The sequence below is a fragment of the Rhineura floridana genome, chromosome 4 (assembly GCF_030035675.1).
Source record: "Rhineura floridana isolate rRhiFlo1 chromosome 4, rRhiFlo1.hap2, whole genome shotgun sequence".
Taxonomy (NCBI): Eukaryota; Metazoa; Chordata; class Lepidosauria; order Squamata; family Rhineuridae; genus Rhineura; species Rhineura floridana.
In genome coordinates this window covers 58,526,110-58,549,589 of record NC_084483.1, presented here as the reverse complement: position 1 = coordinate 58,549,589, position 23,480 = coordinate 58,526,110, and the positions used below count along the sequence as shown (strand labels likewise).

Below are 23,480 nucleotides of genomic sequence, written 5' to 3'. Positions count from 1 at the left end.
TTAGAAAGATAGTGCTAACATACTGAGTTCTCATCAATGGCTACCTATGAAATAGGGGAGAGGAATAACGGGGCTCCAAAATATTTTTTTCAAAACAGAAACAAGATGTTAAATATTAGCATTTAGAACTTAAAATCTATGCTATTATTTTGCTCCACAACTGAAGATATCATGCTATGAAATCATTTTTGGTTTATAACACGAGGCCAACTGAACTACCAGTGAAATGACCTCATTTCATCAGCACTGCAAGGCCATTCAGAGCTGTATACAGCCTTAACTTAATTAAAGTTATCATCTTATACAAGGTCTGGATGGCATCTTCAGGTTCTTTGCTCCTGTTTAAACATGAATTAAAAGGAATTATTTACAAATAAAAAGCTATAATGTTTTATTATAACAAATCCTAATGGGTCAACCCACTTAAAGAAACAACATACCTATATAGGCGTCTCCCTGGATTCGTAGATATTTTCTTCTGAGAAGGCGTTCATAAAGGACCTGCATGCTGGACTTGGCTAGTTATAAGGATTGTACACATGACTAGTTACTACACTCCTTTTTCCATCTGTGATTTTATTATTATTATTACTATTATTATTATCTTTAAAGTTAGTAAGAAAGTTTACCACTCACCTAGTAAGTAGTGCAATTAGATAAGAAAAATTAAAGAATAGATTTAAGTAAAGTTTTAGAGGAGTTAATGATGATGTACATTATGGCATTAATTGGACTCTTATCATCTGTTTGAGTTTTTGTTTTTTTTAATCAAGATTGCCCAAATGCTAACGATTTCTGTTATTAAAAATATAGCAGTGTGAGGCATATTTTATAAAATTCATTTTTTAAAAAAGCCAGATTTGAAATAAAAATGTACATCAGATAAATAAGTAAATTGAAGGCAAAAGGAGAGACAGACAATATAAGGCAATTCCAAAGAAAAGAAAAGCATTTTTTTCTGAAATTTAAATAAGATTTCAGGATTATTTTTTCCCAGAATCCCCTTTGTATCTCTTGAAAGCTATTTTTCCAAAAGAAAAACGTCTATATAGATTGTAACCAATTACACAATAATGATAATATCACCATGCATAAGTCGTTCAGAAAACTATTTTTAGTGACTACAAACTCTGCAGAGTTGCATATAAGTAGGCCCAAATGACTTCATTTACGCTTACACAGATGCAACATTACTGGATGCAATTCCCCAAAATATTTGTTAAGAACCATATTAGTAGTATTAGCATATGTAATTAAGATAGTAAACACTGTTATATACATAGGCCAAATTAAAATATTCAATATGAATCTTGAAAAACTCACAAATAGTATATTACAAACAGAAACTGTCAGCAACAGAAGCATATGTTGAAAACTACTTATTTTCTATTTTGATATTCTCTTTTTCAATACAGCTTAGCAATTTGCGAATGTAGCATATGGCTTGATTTGATTCATACAGAAGTTAAGAGTAGCCTTGCGTGAATTTTTTGTATGCTATCACCTATTATTGTAACACACTTTTTAATCTAACACAGCACAATCGCATGCAGAAAGAAGGTTCTACATGCAAATTACTATTGTGCAAGAGGTGCAGAAACTTGGCTTGGTATGGAAGGCACAAGAGACCATTATCCAACAATGTGGTGTCACATGAGTAACAAGGATCATTACCCCATATAGTAACTATACAGAAAGCAATTTCCAAGTTTGTGTACTAAGTACTGCTTCTTGAGATGTGCAGCAGTGCTAAAATAGCTGGACTGTAACATCTGAAATTAGGACAGTCTGCACAGCTTGCATAGGTGTTAATAGGGCCTTTGTATTTCTATCTATGCCTCTAATCCTACGTGGAATTCATACTTATCCTAGAGTGTTAAAAGAATACTGGGGGATATAATCACCAGTTAAACCTTTTCATCACTTTTTGTCACTCCTGGAGTCCAATTTATTTTTTATTTTATAGATATGGATCAATCAATTCCTTACATTATACTATATGTTTAATCAACTGTTAATGATTAGAAACATCTGTAAGTCCTTCAGATGATGGAATTAGACTCCTATGGAGGTGTTAGCTTCTTGATAAAGAATGACTGAACTTTTTATTATTATTGTTATTAAAGCCAAAAACCTTTGAACTCATATTGCATGTGTGCACTATAAAGCTACAATTACTCTTGAGTTGCTGAAGAACCAGGATATAATTTTCAAAACAGAGACCTAATGTAAAGCAATCACTTACATGCACGTATGTGGTATCGCAGGCACACTTATGAGTTTGTCTTTTGCTTTTGTTATACTGAAACTCAACCCACTTTTTCATCATCTCCAAGTTTAAAAAGGAGCCTACTGATCTGGTGGGTATGGTGTGTGGGTGTTGCTAAATGGAGAGAAGTGGGGGGAAGTGTCTGTGCGATATAGTTGTTATATAGGTCAAAGTGGTTTGGCTCTTTATAGAGATGTTGTTTTTGGCTTAGCTCAAGTACCTCCAAAACCCATTTTCAAAATGATAGTTGTACAAGCTATCATGCTAAGAAACTATAAAAATAAATTTGGCTTCAAATATGTCATATCTAGCAGATTTATAGTCTAGTCCATAAGAAGATTGGAGTACTTGGACTTAAACCAATGAATCAAAAACCCACATAATCCTTTTTAATTCATATATGTAGTTTATACTAAAATCATAACTCATAATCTTTTATAAATATGCTATCCGGTATGAGCAAATGAAAACCTGTAAGCTTTCAAATATGTACAGAACAGCCAGCTTGAAAATGATTTTTGCCTTGTAGTTCTTAACTTAGGATTCACTACGGTGGCCTTAAACCAACACCGACAGCACAGTGAATATTGCTATATTAATTAGAGATAGTGGCTATGTTTGCAAATAATGCTAACCCAAGGTTTCATTAATCATTATTTGTTCAGCAAACCATGAGTCTTCTCAGAGACAAAAACAAATCATGGCTTGTTTCTCCAAACCTTGGTTTGTTTTCCAGCTGCTCTTCTCTTGTGCCTCTATAGCTTGACAAGCTTCTGGGATGGGATGTCCAAATACACCATGGTTAAGAAAAGTCTTGTGCTTCTACATAACTCCTAACCATAGTTAAAACAAGCCACAGCTTCATATTGTGGTTTGTCCCCCAAAAACCAACTCTGCATGGCTCAGTTCAGATGTTCGAACTACATTTTGGCTAAACGAACCATGGCTTAGAGCAGAGGTGGGGAACCTCTGGCCTCCAGGCCAGCCATGGCCCTTCAGTGGGGCCCATTTGACCCGTGAGGCCATCTTCCCCAAACCATGCCCACTTGCCCATCAGCTGATGGGAGAGTTTAATCCTGCATTAACTGTGCTATCCTGTTCTTAGCACAGAACAAGCCTGCACAGCCAAGGCAGCAGGATTTAATCCCTGCTCATCAACTGAGCAGGCATTAAAGCCCTATGCAAAAACAAGCTACTTCAAAGAGGCTTTGTAAAGGGTTTAAGACAGCTCATTTAGTCAAACAGGAGCACGGGAGTTATCTTAAAGTCTTTTCCAAGTCTCTTCTTGCTTGCCTTTTAAGTCCCCACTTTCAAAAGCCAGTTCCAAGCCTCCCCACACTTCCCTTCTAAGTCTTCAACTTGGAAGGGGTTTTTGCAAGTCTCTCCATCCTCGCCCTTTAAGTCCCCAATCTCAGATTTAAAAGGAAAGAGCAGGGAGACTTGGAAAAGGCTTTTCCCTTAAGTCCCCGATCTTGGAGACTTTAAAGCAAAGTACAAGGGATTCTGACAGGTAGGCGGCCCCCACCTGTCAATCATGCAATATCATAACGATGTCACCCTGTCAAATCTGGCCCATGAGGCAGATCCTGTTATGCATCTAGTCTGTGGAGCCAAAAAGGTTCCCAACCCCAGCTTAGCATTATGTGCAAACCAGTCCACTATGTACATATATAGACCTATCCTTAAACACAGCTGCTTTAACACATTATTCTAGCATATTTCCCTTTAGGCCCTTCGTTTTTAAAAGGTAAAATGAAGAGGGCAAATCCTAAAGTCAAGAAGGACAAATAAAAATAAAAGCCAGCCTGCACGAGTTAATAAATCTGGGGGCAGAAAACTGAATTCAGTTTTATAGTATCTGCTGAACTGATATCGAATATGCTTTATAGTAGTATAAAAAGTGCTTGCCCGTACACATAGAAGCAAAAATAAATAAATAAATCACATACCTGCATCTAATTTCTGACAGGAAGGCAGCTCTTTTGTTAAAGTTGTGAAATAACTGTGTAATCCTTTGAATGCAAGCAGCAAACTGGCACAAAGTGTATGATGGAGATTGTAAGCATGATTCAAGAAACCCTCTGCTATTATAAAACTGCAGCCCTAAAAATGGATTTGTACAGTTATTAATTCAGAAAAATTGAAAACAAAACTACATTTCAAGATTAAGGGCAAGACACACAACAGCAATACATGGTATGTGCAAACAGAGCTTTCAGTCCCTCCTTCTGGTGGTAGGTCTCCATGCCCCTTCTCAAGAAGTCCCACTGAAGACAGGGGCATACCTCCAGAGCAGCAGCCATGAGGTACTGCTTCTGGACAGAGAATAAAAAAAGCTAACTGCACTCCCAAGCACAAGTAGGACATTCAGGATTAAAGGGTGCAATCCTGTCCCATACCACTCTTTCAGTAGTAACTCTCAGCAGAAATTACTTCTGAGTAAACACTTAAAAGGAAAGTTCTCAGTGGATTTAACAAAACAGCAACACTGTAAAACTGTTTCCATTATACAGTATCACAGAAAAAGAAGTCAACATTTCAAGTGATATTTTAATATGCCAGAATGAAACACATTCATTTTGTGTGACTGAACTGCAATACAAATGCTCTACATGTTGAAAGTAACACTGTCTAATACCCATTCCTTCAACCCCCCTGCCACTTTTTAAAAAAAACACAAGATAGTCTTACATCAGCTGATAATTGTTTGGTGTAATTGTTGCCAAATACAACACTTTCAAGAGAAGGAATCACAGAGTCCCTGTTCTGTGCTGGTGCATTTCTGTTTAACCAAGTATTTTTGACTGGGCGAGGAAAGCTGAAGAAAAAGAGAGAGAGACACCAAAATTAAAGCTTCAGAATAGAAATGCAAGACAAATTGAACACATGGGGTAAGATCAAGCATCACATCTTTAATTAATTAATATTAATTAATTAATATTAAATTAATTAATATTACTTTAGGTGTCTGTTGCAGCTAGGGGTACATGCCAGTGTACCTCCTAGAATCTAGAAGGTAGATTATGATAAACAGTGTAGAAACCTTGCAAGCATTATACAGCCACAAGAGTTGTATACTATATTCAGCATGGATTTTTCACATTCCGTAATGTTAAATTGAAAATACCATGCCATTCTGATGCTTCTCATAAGCTCATTTCAAAACAAAACCTTACAAAACTTATAGTCCTGAACTCAGAAACGCTTGCTTAACAACCCTCTCAATTTCCATGGCGATACACAAAACAGTCAGAAAGAACTGAGAGTTCAAAGTCTAAAAAGAGAGAGAGAAAACCAGAACCCTTTTGGACCTTTTTCTGTCAAGAGTTCTCATAATTTGTTGAAATTAATGAAAAATCAGTCATGTTCACAGAGTACCTGTAAACCTATTACAGACCTTGCCCCATACTCTGACCTTCATCTTCTGCAGTTTAAAAGTTTAAAAAATGCCTGGCTGAGTTTTAATTAATTTAAGAAATTTAGCATTTAACTCAATGATAACGCCAGGCATGCTCAGTAAGAACCAACTGTCAGTGTTCTAAAAGCCAGACTCACAGCTGCTAGGCTTGCCTAATCGGAGACCACACCGACATCACACCTTTATTTCACTTTAAACAGGCATGGCATCACTCAAAGAATCCTGGGAGGTGTCGTTTGTGAAGGGTGCTGAGACAAGACTCCTATTCCTCTGACAGAGCTTCAGTGGCCAGAGTGGTTTAATAGTCAGCTGTTCTGACTGAAGCTCTGTGAGGGGAACAGGGCATCTCCTAGCAACTCTCAGCACCCTTCACTAACTACACTTCCCAGGATTCTTTGGGAGAAGGCATGACTGTCTAAAGTGAAATAAAGGTCTGGTGTAGATGTGGCCAGGGAGAGCTTTGGTTTAAATTTGGGTGGGAGGCTACATGTGCCTGCTGTAGAATAAAAAGGTGGGGGAAAGCCTGAAAAAGAATGATACTCTTCACAATGGTTTTCCTTTTAGAAAGGAAAGGGGCTTCCCCTCTGCCCAGTGCCCACCCATCCAATCTCCGTCCCTCCTCTTCTTGTCCTCCTCCTCCCCTCCCTGCCCCTCCCCATGGTCAGTTTCACCTATCCTAAGCATGATTGCACAGGAGTAAATCCCACTGAACTCAAAAAGCATGCAAATGATCAAACCTGCCTTCCTCTCCCCCTCCCTCCTATCCCCTCCCCTTTGCCCCTTCTCTCCCCCTTCCCCTTTCAATCCCCTCCTTCACCCTCCCCCCTTCTGCTCCCCTCTCCCCCCTTCCTCCTACTCTCCCCTTCCCCTCCCCCCCATGGTCAGTTTTACCTATCCTAGCCATGATTGCATGGGAGTAAATCCCACTGAACTCAACAACCATGCAAATGATTACACATGCCTTTCCCCCACTTCCCCTCTCTTCTTCCTCTCCTCCCCTCTTCCTTCTTCCTCCTCTCCTGCCCACTCCAGTTCTCCCTCCCCATGGTCAATTTTACCTCTCCTAAGCATGACTGATGGGAGTAAATCCCACTGAACTAATTAAACATGCAAATGACCATACCTTCCCTTCTCCTCCCCTCCTGCCTGCTCCCCTCCCCCTCCTTCCATCCCCATCCCCTGTAGTCAGTTTCACCTATCCTAAGCATGATTACAGGTGAGTAAATCCCACTGAACTCAATAAGCATGCAAATGATCAATCCATTCTCAGCAAACTTGCACAGGATCTCATTTCTTACCTCCTGGATTAAAAAGCAGAGAAATTCACTAATGGGCAAAAAAAACCCCAACCCTTGCAGTGTAAAAACGTACCAACAGATATTTCTATCAAACTTTTAAAAGCAGGGAAATTGGGCAGCTATAATGAATGCACCAGGAAAGCATGAGTTCTGACCTCCTCTCTGAGATATTATACTGCCCTACACATTTGTCAAAATGCAAAGTGCAATTCACTTCCTGTGAAGCTTGGAAGAATTTGGTAACATGCCTCTGAGCATACGGTGAGTGGTGGCAACACCTGCCATCTCCAAAGATGGAAAATTACATTTTTGTATGTTTGTTGGGGTTCTTCTTACTTTGCTTCTTTTCTGTGTTACTTCTGTTTCTATAAAGAATCTAACCTATAAAATTATATTTCTCTCATTATTCATCCTAGAAATCTGTGTCAAATTTATTTTTATTAATTTCAAAGCCTTTTTATTGGTCAATGTCATATGATGGTGAAGACAGCCTTTTGTGTTTCCAACTGGAGGTTATGCCCTATTTCTATTTTGGGCACATTAACAGTTGAATCTGAAACTGCTGTTTGATGTAAAATCAGAGTGATTACAATATGTTGCTACTTCAGCAATGACTCTAGCTGTTGGAAGAAACAAACTTGGCCTGCCCAAGATGCATGTTTTCAGCCTGCTATGCTTACACTACTACACTTAAGGAAAAGTGGGCATGGTCAATTAAAAACACAGAGCACATCTAGAATTTTGCTAGAATATATTTCACCTCCCACTGTTTTATCTTGTGCAAACTGAGGTACTCCTGATGTCCACTGGAGACTATTCTGCAGAATAGTCAGTGCCATTACTCCACAATTGTTTTTGGAGTTTTTGTAGTGTAAATTTTGCAAAGCGTTGCTGTACTTCACATATTCACAGAAAGAGAAGGAAAAGAGAACGATTTACTATAGAAAGTTTACTAAAATTACAAAGTAAATCAAACATATTTAAAGTGACTATCTGAACTATATCAACTGTTTTAATATTGTTGCTTCCTCTCCCCTAAAACAAGATCAGTATAGCACATGTCTTGTTTCTGTTATTTGGGCTGATTGCAGGTGTTGCCACCACTCACCATATGCTCAGAGGCACGTTACCAAAGTCTTCCAAGCTACACAGGAAGTGGTTTGGACTGTGAAAGACCAACCCAAATTGTATTTGGATTTTGACAAATGTGTAGGGCAGTACAATATCTCAGAGAGGAGGTCAGGTCTCCTGCTCCCCTGGTGCATTCACTATAGCTGCCCAATTTCCCTGCTTTTTAAAGTTTGATAGAAATACCTGTGGGCTATAGGTATGTTCTTAAACCTCAAGGTTTTTTGCCTATTAGTGAATAATTTTGGATGGTTGCATGTGAACCAACTAAAAAATGCTGGCTGGAATCTAAATACACGTGTAACTAATTTTGGGGACCAAAGACAACTTTGGGTTACAGCAGTACCCATGCCATATAGAAAACCCTTTTTGAAACTAGAGGGGCTTTCAAAAGCAGCTCTTGATATGGCAAGGAGTGTATATATACTTGACAAAGAAAGGAAGTAAATTTCTTTAGATCCCAGCCATAAACCTCATTCTGTGGATTACTGATTCAGTCTACTGTTTCAGCTGGTGCCATTTTAACAGGTTCTATCCAATTAAGTGTTCCTGGAAAATTTATACAATAAAATAATGTTATCTTCAGTTTACAACTGGAAGACACAGAAAACCTACACTCAAATATTTATGGCTAAAGAAACTAAGTTTAGATTTAGCTGAAATAAAATATGTGCACCACATGCAACAAGATGCATTGTCTTTATAGTTTTTAAATAATGTACTATGTAGAAAGGATCTCATATAGAGTATTCCAGGAGCTAGAAAAGAAAGCAAAGTGACATGAACAAGTTTTCATTAGCAGAGTAGAGAAATCATGTTTCACCATCCTTCCTTTCGTGCACAGGTCAAACAGTTAGTCCTTTCACCTGAAGACAACCAAAGATGCAGTAAGGATACAGAGCACTCCATTTATACTATATATGCTAACTAAGGTTACCTGTCTGTATATTTTAAACTGTTAGGGTGGATGAACCTGCTAGAATAGTAATAACCACACACAGCTATGAACATTAGGATCACAAATTGGAAATTGTCTGCCTTCAAGCTAATCCTGACTTATGGTGACCCTATGAATAGGGTTTTCTTGGTGTTCAGAAGTAGTTTACCTTTGCCTTCCTCTGAGTAGGATCACAAAGAGTCAGATAAATGCAGTTACTTCTAGCTTTGGCTGATGGTACAAGATCAAATGTTCTGAAGTAGAAGTTGTGCAGAGAGACTATGCAAGCTAGAGCATATACACAACTTCTGGGCATTTTCTCTGTTTGCCCATCACACTCCTACACTACTAGCCAAACCCAGAAGTAATCACACATTTCGTTGTCTGCATAGGATTGTAATTTGAGTAGACTCCAAATCTGTAATCCATCGACTACAAAACCTTACATGTCAGGCATCAATGACTTTGGTTCAACACGTTTGGTGTAAGAGAAATGCATGTGAAGAATAATAAGGGAAGAATACCTCTACAATTTTTTGTTCCCTTTCCATCACCTTTAGCAAGTAGAAGAATTCAATGAGTTATGTTGACTTTCCAAGAGAGAAATCAAAAAGGCAGAGGAAGATATTACTGCCACCTTGAAATAACCACCTCAACAGATGACAGACCTTCAACAGGGGCAGCAATGGCAATGGACAAGAAAAGCACCAAAACCACACATGAGAAGCACCTCATCTTCTCTATCAGCCACTGACCATAGCCAGCAGCTAATCCTCCTAGCTTCCAGTTCTGGATAAGAGGATTCCTTTCCTTCTAGCAATCCACCGTTAGTGAATGAGCCGCCCCTTTCTCCTACTCATCTGTGGCATAAATGGCTGCATTACAAGAGGAAATACACAAACCATCTTCTAAAAGGGGAGAAAAATTTGATAGTTTCTACCATTGTGAAGAGCTAATGCAGCCACCACCCTGGAGCCCTCCAGGAGTTTGGGACTACAACTCCAATAAGCCCCAGCCGGTGCTGCACTGGATGGGGCTGATGAGAGTTATAGTCCAAAACATCTGGAGGACTCCAGGTTGGCAAAGGCTGAGCTTAACATAGTTCACAATAATTTTCATTTTGCCTCTTTTCACTGCTGGTCTTTTTTGTGGATAGCATGTAGCATTTATAGCATGTAGGTTTCATAATGGAAATATACAGAAAATGAAAAAGGGCTATGTTCCTAAAGCAAGATTTGCTTTATAGCCGAGATGGGGAATTTAAGAGCTACATCTCCTCATGGCTAATCTTCTGGTGGCTGCATGCCAGCGATGAGCAAGGCAAAAGCCACATTCACAACCCATTCATACTCAACCATCCACCTACTGGTATTGTCCTTTTTAGAACCTTTGCCCTTCTCTCAACTAGAACTCTGTTTTCTTTCAGCTTGGTATCTATCCCTTTTGCCTTTGTTGCAACACCCTTCACAACTGTCTTTCTCACATACACACACAAATATGGGAAGAAGAGATGAAACAGGCAGTCCTGAGAGGCAAGTGAGAGCCCACAGCAACCAAACAGCAGGATGACACTGTTAGGGGCCAGCTGTCTTTACAGAATACTGGTTAGAGATAGATTTTTCCATACGCGTTCTACATGTTGTAAGAAAAGCCTCAGAGTTTAAAGAAGCCACTTTGTCCATTTCCCTCCCTTCCTCCAGTTTAACTGTACAGTTATTTTATTCAATTCTGGGAAGGCGGCCAAGCTCTGAAAATGTAAAATAAACAAGATAAGGCTCACAGCCCATATATGGCTTTTCCTGCTTCAGTTCCTTTATGACTGTTCCTGTTCCCGATTGAAGCTTGATTGACCCCTCTAATACTAGAATGAGGTATCTCCATGGAAATTTAGAGATGACCAGACAGGTAAGTGTGAGATTCCCAGGGTACAGTGTCATTTGTTCTTCGTACCATGTCATATCTTGTCATTTGTCCTTCCTTTATCCTATACAAGGTGTGTGTCAAGACCCCTAATTTACCGGCCTTTTGGGACTTGGTCCCTCAGTATTCAATTGGCCAATCCTTTGGGTTCCTCATCTGACAATTGCTGCTGGAAATTTCAAGGCTTGCTTTGCCTTGGAACTTTGTAGATGAGGAATTATTCATTCTTTTCCAGTTTTGGATACAGGATGTCTGGACTTATATGACTATATCATTACACAGCATTATCCTTTAAAGCTGAAATAATGCTAACAGATGTTTAATTAACCAGGCTTTGTGTAATGACCTGACATAATCTATTATATTACTTTATCTTGAGAATTTAACTCTTTACTGGCTAGTGCATAAGAACATAAGAAGAGGCTGCTGGATCAGGCCAGTGGCCCATCTAGTCCAGCATCCCGTTCTTACAGTGGCCAACCAGGTGCCTGGGTGAAGCCTGCAAGCAGGACCTGAGTGCAAGAACACTCTCCCCTCCTGAGGCTTCTGACAACTGGTTTTCAGAAGCATGCTGCCTCTGACTAGGGTGGCAGAGCACAGCCATCATGGCTAGTAGCCATTGATAGCCCTGTCTTCCATGAATTTGTCTAAGGAAGGAATGTATGTTACCTGTGTAACTAAGAGTGAAGTGTATATGAAATAAATATTTTGTTATTCCACTGTGAAGACCCCATTATTTTGCTGATATCCCTAGTCCTAAGAGAAACTTCACTGGGGTTTTCCTCTTTTGATCTGCCCCCGTGGATATCTCCTATGTTTAAAGACAGTGCACACTAAGGTTAGCACAGCATTTGGCAAGTAGAGCTCTGTAGGGCCACATTGTTAAAAGGGAACTTGTGTGAACCCTCGATCGTGTGAATTCACTAGAATTAGGTAGTCTAGACTAGTTCAACACTACAGACAGGCTGAAAGTCTACCCTATAGGGAAACTGAGAGCAGCAGCAGGGCCTTGGAGAACAGGGTGGATTCTCAGAAATCCTGAGGGCTGGACTGGAAAGCTCTGCAGGACTGATTCAGCCTGGGACCAGCAGTTTCCCAACAGCGCCTTAGACATTTAGGATTAATTTTCCTTAACTGCCACAGCAGCTCTTTTCCTGTTGTAGTACAGTATGCCCTATAAAGAAGTCACTGAAAACATGAAAAACTGAGGACATTTATTTGTCATGAAAATCCTGAAGGACAAAGACATACAAGTATCTTGGCAAGCACCCCAATGATACCGTATGATACTGTAATATTAAATGTACCATTGGTCTCACCTGAAAGGTGATTTTCATAGGAGGGGGCCATCACTGTGGGAAATAGTTCCACCTATCGTGCGAAGGCAAGAATGTTTTTGAAGTCAAGACTAGGGACGTCATGCCCCTCCCACTCTCCAGTTCATTCGTAGCGAGTCTAAAGAGAGATATCTAAAAATACAAGAACAAGGCCAACAGGCCCGCCAGGAAAATAACATAATAGTCACATGCATAACAACATGACTCTAACATAACTACATAACATAACAGAGCTAAAAGTCTTGACTTCACTCTTACATTTAAATATAATAGCGTAACAATAACATGTAACCCATTGATAAAATGTCTAGTCATCCTCCAACTGGGAGGGTCGTGATGGCCCCCTCCTATGAAAATCACCTTTCAGGTGAGACCAATGGTACATTTTCCATAGGAAGTGGGCCATCACTGTGGGATGTACCAAAGCAACCCATATAGGGAGGGACCACCCACATGTTAATCCTCATTAAGAACCTGTTGCAACACTCGTCTGCCAAAAGATGCATCAGCAGAGGCATAACGATCAATTTTATAATGCCTTATAAACGAGTGTGGGGTAGACCAGACTGCAGCCCTACAAATATCGGCAACAGGAGCATTAGTGGCAAAAGCAGCCGAGGTGGCAGCTGACCTGGTAGAATGAGCCGTTATACTAGCTGGAACTGACAGCTTCAGGGACTCATATGCTAAAGTAATGCATGCCCTTAACCAACGGGATAAGGTAGGATTGGATACTTTATGCCCCACAGACCTTGGATGAAAGGATACAAACAGAGACTCCGTTCGTCGAATCTCTTGGGTCCTAGACAGGTAGGTCTTGAGAGCCCTCCGGACATCCAACGAATGCCAAGCCTTCTCGAGAGGATGGGTAGGATTCGGGCAAAAGGAAGGCAAAACAGTGTCCTGGTTGCAATGAAAAACTGAATCGACCTTGGGACGAAAGGAAGGGTCAGTCTTCAGCACAACAGAGTCCTTATGGAAGACGCAGAGGTGTCTAGCAGAAGACAATGCGCCCAACTCCGAAACGCGTCTGGCAGATGTGATTGCGATCAGAAACAGGACCTTGAAGGACAGTATACGTAGGGGCACAGTCCTGATGGGTTCAAACGGAGGGCGTTGCAAAGCCTGCAGAACTTTCGGCAAACTCCATGAGGGGAACCGATGGACAACAGCCGGAGAGCGTAGGGCGACTCCCCTCAAAAAACGTTTGATGAACGGATGTGAGGAGATATGATCTCCAGGAGAGGACACTGAGAGAATGGATGACAGAGTAGACGCATGTCAACGTAGAGTGTTGGGTCGAAGTCCCATCATAAAGCCACTATGGAGAAATTGGAGCACCTGGTGCACATTGGCCTGGGATGGATCGTGGTGGTGGGACTGACACCACTTGGAGAAAGCCACCCAGGTATGTTGATAAATGCGAGTGGTAGATGGTCTTCTCGAGGCCAAAATAATATCAATCACAGCGTCAGACAGTCCAGCTGACCTCAAGTGTCTCCATTCAAACGCTGTTAGATTGAGCCAAGTAGGGTCCTGGTGCAGTACTGGGCCCTGGGATAGGAGGTCTGGCGTTACTGGAAGTGTCCAAGGATCCATCATTGACATTGCCAGAAGATCTGAGAACCACGGACGGCGTGGCCAAAATGGTGCTATCAGAACTAGCTGTGCCCTTTCGGTTCGCGCCTTCCTCAAGGTTTTGGCTAACAATGGTATGGGAGGAAAGGCGTACAATAGACCGTCTGGCCACGGTGTTGTCAGAGCATCCACTGCTTCTGCTGTTGAGTCCAGGTATCGGGCAAAGTACCTTGGAAGCTGGCAATTGTGACTGGAAGCAAACAGGTCGACTGAGAGGGCGCCGAACCGACACTGGAGACGATGGAAAATGGCTGGATGAAGTTTCCATTCTCCCGGGAAGGCCTGTTGTCTGCTGAGCCAGTCTGCTGTCACATTCCAAATCCCTCTGAGGTGCTCTGCTTTCAGGGATTGTAGATGTTGTTCTGCCCAGACAAAGATGAGGGAGGCTAAGTCCTGCAGAGGACGAGACCTGGTGCCCCCCTGTCTGTTCAAATGTGATTTTACACACGTGTTGTCTGTTCGAATGAGCACATGATGCAAAGGGAACAGAGACTGAAAATGACATAGAGCCAAGTGGACAGCCTTTAGTTCCAGCCAGTTGATGCTTCGAGATTGCTCTGCGTTGGGCCAAACCCCCTGAACGTACTGGGAGTTGCAGTGGGCTCCCCAACCTATGAGGCTGGCGTCTGTGGTCACGACGGTTCTGCGGGGTTCTCTGAACGACATGCCCTTGGAGAGATGTTGAACCTTGGTCCACCAGCGGAAGGAGAGGCGCAGAGCGGGGCTCAAACGAACTTTGCGATGGTTGGAGCTGGCAATGTCTTTTTGAAAAGGCAACAGAGTCCACTGAAGGGGCCGAGTGTGGGCTCGAGCCCAGGGCACAATGTGGATTGTGGAGATAAACATCCCGAGCGCTCTGGCGAGAAGCATGACGTCTGCGGATGTTTGTTGCATCAGGGACCTTGCGATGCTTGTGATGGCAGTGATGCGATCTGGAGCCAGGAAGACCATTGCCTGCAGCGTGTCCAACATTGCCCCAAGGTGTAGTAGGCGTTGGGTTGGTTGGAGATGGCTTTTGTCGAAGTTGACAAGCCAGACGTAGGTCTGCAAAACATTGAGGGTGATCATTAAATGATGATGAGCCAGCTCTTCAGACTTGGACCGTATCAGCAGATCATCCAAATATGGGTAGATATGAACCCCTTGGGTCCGAAGGTAAGCCACTAGGATGAGTAGCACCTTGGTAAATACTCTTGGAGCAGAGGAGAGGCCAAATGGCATCGCTCTATATTGAAAATGTTGGTGGCCAAAGGCAAACCAAAGAAACTTTCTGTGGGCTATGCAAATGGGCACATGGAGATACGCTTCCTTAAGGTCGATAGAAGCCAGGAAGTCTCCTTCATGCAGACTCTCGGTAATGGAATGATTCCATTTTGAACCTGCGGTATGTTACAAAACGGTTGACAAACTTGAGGTCCAATACCGCCCTCCAAGATAAATCTCGTTTTGGCACAGCAAATAGGAGGGAGTACACCCCTTCCGACCTCTCAGTTGTGGGAACTGGCTCTATTGCCGCTATGTCCAAGAGGTGATGTATAGCTGTCTGCATGATGTTGTGACTGGCTGGTGCCCTTGGGCAAGGAGACGGATGGAATCTGTCTGATGGGGTTGCCCAGAACTCTATGGTATAGCCGTAAGTGAAAAGGTCCCTGATCCAGGAGACCGTAGTAAGGCGCAGCCATCGATCTCCAAAATTAAGTAATCTGCCACCTATGGGAAGGACGTTAATACTACTTGTGTAGGCGAGGGCCTCCCCTATATGAGGACAATGAGTTGCCCCTGCGCCCTTGGTACTGACCTCTGCCCTGGAAGCGTCAGTTCCAGGAGCCCCTGAATGCGTTGGAGTCATAGGGTCTGAAGTCGCGGCATCGTCCTCCTGGCCGCGTTCCTCGAAAGGACTGGTTAGAACGAAAGGAGGGAAATCGCCTGAAGGGCCTGTGGTCGATGTTCTTGACTGTGGCCAGAACCGGTTTTTGGGCGTCTTTTGGATCAACCAGAACTGCCTTTAGAGCTTCCTCGCCGAAGAGTAGAGATCCGGAGTAAGGAGCCTTGGACAGGTTCAGTCTGGCCGCCGAATCAGCTTGCCAGTGGCGAAGCCAGAGGGTGCGACGAGCGACTATTTGAGTCGTCATGGCTCGTGCCCCTAATTGAGTGGCATCCAAAGTGGCATCGGCCACAAAAGCTGCTGTCTTACGTAATTTCGATAGTGCTCTTCTGAAGGCGACAGGATCAGGGTTAGCATCCTCTAGAAGGTCATCCATCCACATCATAGAGGCTCTGGAGAATATGGAGGCTGAAGCGGAGGCACGCATGGCTAAGGCAGTGGCCTCGTGATTCTTGCGGAGGGCGAAGTCTATTCGTCGCTCAGTAGTATCTTTTAGGTGGGATTCCCCTTCCCTGGGCAAAAGAGATCTTGAAACGAGACGAGCGATTGGTTCATCTATGCCAGGGACATCTAACTTGGTGGCAAAGTCTGGGGCTAGGGCGTACAATCTGTCAGCCAGGTTCTTGAAGCGTCGGGCTTTGAGTGGACGAGCCCATTCTTCGGAGGCTAATTTGGCAATTGGGTCCGGCACCGGGATGTAGTGTTCAGTAGGTGCAGGGGATTTGAGGACCTTGGCCCCTTTGATAGCTGGGGCGGATGAAGTTGAAGGCGCAGTCTGGAGACCAAGGGTATGAAGTACCCTATGTGCTAGCGGTTGATAATCTGAGGTATCGAACAAGCGATACGAAGTATCCTCCTCATGATCTGAATAGTCGCTCCAGTCGTCTCCTTCAACATGGTCAGTGAAAGTTGACTCCTCCGCATACGAGGCTTCATCCGTACATCTGCCTTTGGCTACATCAAAGGGATCTGGTGAACAGGAAGGATGAGCTTCATGGAACGCACGTTGGTCCATGTTGAGTGGGGGTATGGCAGGAGCTTGTGGTAGTGACTGCATTCGCGTGAAAAAAGCCAGCATGGCTTGGAGTTGGGAGAGGAAATCAGGAGACAGCTGCAGACCAGATGTGGGAGATGTATGTGCCTGGTGAACTAATGGAACAGAAGTTTGAGGCGGTAAACCAGAGGTAGGTTCGTTAGGCGAACAGTGAGTGGGAAAGCCAACAAACTCTTCCTCGTCAGAGGCAGTAGTAGGAGAATGGAAAATGTCACTTATGTGTGTCTGTGCTGTGGCGTTGGTTGGCACAGAGACATAACGAGGGCGCTTTGGTTTACTATGGCTGGCAAGATGTTTTGTCTTAGCCAGTGCTTTGGAATGTCTGGTCTTAGACGTGTTAGGATGTTGTGGCTTGGCTGATTGTGGCATGTCTGGCTGATCTGGCACCATGTGTGTTGATGGTGACATGCCTGGCTGTTCTGCCATCTTATATAAACCTGGGTGCAGTACACTGCCACGGAGGGGGCAGGATGTAAAGACCCGAACTGGCACAGCGTACTACCACGGAGGGGGTAGGATACACTGGCAGATGGCGAAATGCACTGCCACAGAGGGGGCAGAATGCACTGAGGTATCAACGTTAATATAATATAGGCTGTTTTAGAGTTGGCACACTCAGATTAGTGCTGTAGGCTGGGTTTTTGGCTTGTTCACGGCCCCAGAGGGGGCAGGATATACAATGTAAATCAGATTTAATACAAGTCAGCCACTGATATTAAAGCTCCAGCCTTGATAATGTAATCCAGCCACTAGGATTAAAGCTCCAGCCTTGATAATACAATCCAGCCCATTAGGATTGGAGCTCCAGCCTTGATAATATAATTCAGCCACAAGGATTACAGCCACAGTAAAAATGTGTGTAAATCAGCCTTGTGTAAGTTTGTCAGCAGCACATATACACAAACATACAGATAGATAGCCTGCAGGGGAGGTATCCGATGCTTAATAAATGGTAACAAAAAAGGCGGGAATTTTGAATTTCAAAAAATGGCGCCCGGAAAAACGGGCGGGAAAAAACGATCAAAAGGGGGCTGAGGGAGAAGGAGCAATGGCGGCCGTCGGAAGCGAACTGGGGGAAGGGCTGCCCAGCACGGACTCGCCGAAAGCCGCAGTATCGGCTCTGGAAAAACTCTGGAAGAAGCAGGTAGAGGAAAAAACGGCAGCCGCCGCAGAGAGAGCCGCCGTCGCGGTCTGTAAAGCCCTTCGCAGTGGGATTTAAGCCACGTAGCGAGGGCGATCTGCGGTAAAGGAGTAACGGCGGGAGCCGCAGCTGCAAGCTCCCGCTGAGATCGGATCAGCCGCAGCCGCGGCAACGATCGGGGGGGGAGGGAGGGGGATTCCCCTTCCCTCACAAGCGATCAAAAGCAATCAAAAAGAGAACCGCAGCCGCGGTCACTGAGGGAGCCCCCTGGCTACGGATACGACAGAGCCGGGGGGGGGGAGGGGGCTTGAAACTGCCAAAACAAAGAGAGCCGCAGCCGCGGTCTCAGAGGGAGCCCCCAGTCAAGGAAATAAAAGAAATTAAATAGCCCTGAGGAAAGGGGGAAGAGAGCCGCAGCCGCGGTCTCTGAGGGGATCCTCAGTAGGCTAGACACAAAAAACGGAAAAAAGGTTTTAAAGAGAAATAGACAAACAAATACGAGACTTAGCTAAATGCTACGTGAAATTCCAATCTTGTTCGTACGAAGGCAAGAATGAACTGGGGAGTGGGAGGGGCATGACGTCCCTAGTCTTGACTTCAAAAACATTCTTGCCTTCGCACGATAGGTGGAACTATTTCCCACAGTGATGGCCCACCTCCTATGGAAAACACGTGCACAGTATTTAATAGTTCTTCTGTAATGAAATCATACTCAACTGATCCCTATTTTGCTCTTTTGTAGCTTACTGTTAATTTATAATATATACACATCAATGAATACCATATTTTCCAAACCTATTCTAAGATTTGATGGAGAGACTAAATTGAAGTATCACATGTTAATGAATCGGTATCTGCTTTTGTTCAACTTTGTACCAAATACAGTGTGCACAGATCAGAAGAAATCTCTCTCAAGACATAGCAGCCAAAAAGCTATACAGATAGCCATAACCACAAGCCATTCTTCTACCCAAATAGAGGTATTATAAGAATACTTAAGACAGCATGCTAAAGATTTCTTTACTGGTCTTGATCCAGAGTCTTCAGTGGTTACACATAAACTCTGACAAGGAAGCATCAACTGTCCTGTTTTCTTATAAAACGTAGGGACTCACCAGTTTGTGCATTAGACAAATCCTTAAGATATGCACAGAGGATCTGGATGTTCTAAGAAAAAAAAAGGAGATGTCCCTCCTCATAGGAAGGGCTTATATAATTTTGGAAGCTTCTACAGAACTGACTATTGGTCTCACCTGAAAGGTGGTTTTCCTAGGTATCATGCCATCAGGTGGGTAGTAATGCCGCCTGGCGTCCAAAGGCAGGGATGCACAGGAGTCAAGACTTCAGCTGCAAATTGGGATATAACAAATATAATTTGTTAGTGAAAGCATGCATGAAAAGGATGACCCCATTCTCCCTTCGCCATCCTGTCAAAAAGGTCAGGAACTGGGAAGGAATGGACTGAAAACTTGGGAGCTTTCAACACCTTAGCCCCTTTGACCGGGCAGATGAGGGTTCAGACTGCAGCATGTCAAGGCCCAATGTGACTAGGGACTTGTAAAATAAGACAACAGTCCGAAAACTGAAACAAACAGCGCAAGCAATCCTCTTCTCCTTCCAAATCCCTGCTCCACTCAGCCTCATTCCCCTTGGGAGTGATGAAAGAATCGTGTGGATCAGCTTCAGTCTCTAAAGTATATAGCACCCTTCCTCTGGAGAAATCAAAAGGGTTAGGAGATGACTCCCGTCATTGCTCCGGATGTTCCTCAACTGAGGGTGAAAGTTGAGTCTGATGCATAGAGACAAGGGCAGGCCTTTGCAGTTCAGATTAGATTGATCCCAGCACAGTGTCTCTGAATTGAGCTAAGAAGGCCTGATTCAGAAGAAGGCCCTGCACAGGGGGCAAAAGTTATGAGAGGATCCACGATTGCCAGTGGAACAGAGGACAACTGGGGTTGATCCAAGATGGTAGACGGCCCCACCTGGGGTGACCCAGGTTGCTTAGACGAGGGTATAGGCTCAGGGTTCAGAAGCTGTGCATGAGGGACTCCCTGGCGAAGCGGTACCATTGGAGGCTGGTCTGGAAAACCCTCAAATTCTTCCTCCGAAGACTCAGCAGATGAATGGAAAAGGGCCTCCAGCCTTTGCCGTCCCTCTGTGGAAACACCACGTGATGTAGGAACACTGACATAGTGAGCTCATCTGTTAGCCTTCTGCTTAGCAGAGAGAAGTGACTTCTTAGTATATTTGAAAGGAATGTGCTTGGAAGCTCTATGGTTAGACGACTTGGCTTTAGACACGGGCCGTGATGTCAATGGCTGCAGAGATGTTTGCTGTTGTATATCATGGATATGCAGTTGTGGCTCAGCAGTCATGTCCATAGACGCAGTGGAAGACAGCCCAGCCATGGTAAATATGCGCACCGTAGAGGGCAGTGGTACCAGGCAATAGTATAGTCAAGTCCAATCACACATGCACAGACTGCGGGATGTGGTGGAGAACCAATCAACACACGCACAGATAGGGGGGTGGGGTGGACTGAAGGAGGCCAGTAGTAACATGCTCATGGTAGAGGGTTGCAGAATGACCTTAAAATGCAGTCAAGTCCTTTTTATATTCCTTCTTTTTAAATTTGTTCATTACTTCCTTTCTTCTCTGCTTTCTCTTTTCCCGCGCTTCTTCCTTTGTCTGAGACAGGGAAGAAGACAGGGAAGAGGAGAGGAGAGACCAGGAACAGACAGACACTGGTAAGACTGGAGAAGAAAAAATGTGGGGGGAAACGGCAAACTAAAATGGCAGATGGAGGAAAAATGGCGGGCAAAACAGCAAACAAAAATAGGAGTGCCGACAAACAAGGCAGGAGTGGAGGGAAGCCTGCTCTTTCCAGCCAGGAGAAGGCGCAGGCTGCGGAGCTGCAGAAGCCACAGCTGCAAACTTTCAGAGATATTTAGTGGTGGGGATCAGAAGAAGAGCCAGGCCAAAGTGCTGGGAGTGGTGCAGCACCGCTGGAGACATGCGGCAGCAGCTAGGGCAAACCACAGCGCCGTGCTGGCACCGTTGCTGTTCTGGAGGTGTGAGCACAGGAGTAGAGCCACAGCTGCAAGCTCCAAGGGGCAGGCAGGGCGGAAGAAGGGAGACCTGGAGAGAACTCCAAAGCAGCGGCCGGGAGGAAAAGCAGCTGAGAGGAGCTTTGGGGTCAGAGAAGGGCCATAGCCACAGCTGTGAGCTCCAAGGGGTAGCAGGGATAAGGAAGACCACAGGCTCCAGGTGGGGGGGGGGCAAGGCTGCAAGGTAAGGAGACAAAAGGCAGCTGGAGCCCAGAGCTGCAGGGCCACGGGAGCAAACTCCCTAGCTGGTCAAGAAGGTCAAAAAGAGGCTGCAGTAGCAAGCCTCAGGAGAAGATCACTTTAAAAGGAGAGCTAAGTCTGAAAGGATCCCCCTAGCACAAAGGCAGGAATGGACTGGAGTGAAGACCGGAAGGAGCAGCTGAAGTCTTGACTCCTGTGCATTCCTGCCTTTGGACACCAGGCGGCACTCCTACCCACCTGATGGCATGCTACCTGAAGAAAATTATAAAGTACCCAAACAACAAAAACAGAGTTTTGTGGACTTTCAGCAATAAGCAAATACATTATACCGAGGGTCGCCAACCTTGTTGGACCAAAGAATGTAGTGGGAACCCCCCCCCCACCGGCGAAGACCCATTATAATTTTGAGGAGTCAGAGTGATGTAATACAATTGTTCTCTTCAGTGCCTATTTCTCTTTCAGGTGTCCTTCATGCCTAAATGTTCTCATGGTTACTAAGAGAAAGTCTAAGGAGTACAGGACAGCCAGGTATATCAGATAAAATAATCAGGTGTACCAGTTGTGGAATGTAACAGCACACTTGTGATTAATGCATATGACGTTGAGAATGCGTGTCCATTAAGTAGTCTATCAAGTCTAATAGAATATAGCCAAAACACAGGTGTGATGGATAATCATTGAGATACGTAAGCATGAGTCAGCACTATGTACTGGAGTATTGCTGTATTGCCATAGCAAAGTTCCTGGCAATTAAAGGGACTTGAGTGTCTCTAACGGCCTTTTCCTCTCATTGCCTTGTCTGAATCCTAAAAGAACCTCTAACCCTGGCAGATCAGAGGGCACATTTCAAATATGAGAGTGTTGGGGATACCAGTCACAAAATTACCACAGGGGCATGGCATAACACAAAATTAGAGAGTAGTCATGGTGAAGTTTTCCCATAATTGTATCTTAATATTAGAGAAGTCTTGACCTATTGAACGTTTGCCTGCCATACAGGCAGATACAAAGAACTTCTGTTAAAGGCACAAGAACTCCATTTTCCCCCCAATGCCAACCCTAAACCAAAGCCTATGCTGCCATCTGATACCCACTTAGTTGGAAGTAAGCCCCCATTAAGCACAAAAAGACTTACTTCTGAGTCAATATGTATACCCTTGTACTGTTAACTATACCGTGAATTCTTAATGAGTCCCTGATCTTTAGCTCCTGCAAAGCAAGAGACATACCTAAGCCTCTTTGCAAAGTTTTCACATTTGCCTTTTGGGGGAATGGGGATTCTTTAACATTCAACCACACTTATTGTGTAGCAGTCTTTGCAGAATATAACTGGCTTCACCCATTGGCTAAAAACACTAATAAGTGTTCATTTCACAACAATCTCTCAGAAGGGTGCCTGTATATTTTGCTGCACAACTTTTTTTTTTTAGGAGTGCTAGAGACTTTTTTCTTTTAATGAAAGCTCAGGTTGGTGACCCTCGAATTATACACATTGTCAGTAAAAGTTTAAGGCATTTCTTCAGTCTTCAGTAGTAGTATTAGAAGAAAGCAAAACATACAAAAAGTTTCACAGGATGTCTACCATTATGACCCAATTTCTTTCTATGGTACATTCTTTGTACTTAAATTGTTAATATTACAGCTGATACTGTCATCCAGTGTTTTAGAGTTCACATTTTCTGCAACAATGGAAATGCAATACTGGCCTCCAGAAACAGACTGAGGCTTTTTCTCATTTCAGTGAAGGTGACCAATACTAACTTTCAATTGTTTTCGCTGGTGCTGAGTGGTCACATGTACATGTTGTCAGGCATTGCATTCAGATTGTTGGTACTCTACCACTCTTAACTGTGGGTTCACAACGAAGAACACAGTCTTCCTGCTTAAGTCAGCACACGACGTTTCTCCTGTGGCTACCATGGGAGTCATTCTGAGAGGAATTTTTGCATTTATCATAATTAATCTTATAGAAATATAGTTTCTATAAAGTATGGTAGCAAGAGGCATAGAATTGTTAGGAGGGGTTACCGGGAAGGTGTGTGTGGGGGGACTGTGATGTTCCTATATTAATGTATATATGGTAAGTGTTGTTGTTTTAGAAGATACATGGTAAGTGGAGTGAAAGAGGGGGAGTGAATGGGCAGTAG

At 43.6% G+C, this 23,480-nt stretch overlaps 1 protein-coding gene across 3 annotated transcripts in view; it reads right to left on the bottom strand.

Moving 5' to 3' along the window:
* FAM135A (family with sequence similarity 135 member A) overlaps positions 1-23,480 on the bottom strand; it is a 107,257-nt gene that overhangs the window by 35,373 nt on the left and 48,404 nt on the right. For 2 of the 3 annotated variants that reach the window (XR_009762167.1, XM_061623085.1), the window contains exons 8-10: positions 4,961-5,087; positions 4,219-4,372; positions 441-518 (exon numbers count right to left, since the gene is read on the bottom strand). Coding sequence is in view for 2 of the 3 variants with exons in the window: in XM_061623085.1 (XP_061479069.1) it covers positions 441-518; positions 4,219-4,372; positions 4,961-5,087 (359 nt within the window). In the remaining variant the exon portion in view is untranslated. Of the gene's footprint in view, positions 1-440; positions 519-4,218; positions 4,373-4,960; positions 5,088-13,058; positions 13,586-23,480 lie in introns of those variants that run through there. The other variant, XM_061623086.1, reaches the window with a different exon arrangement.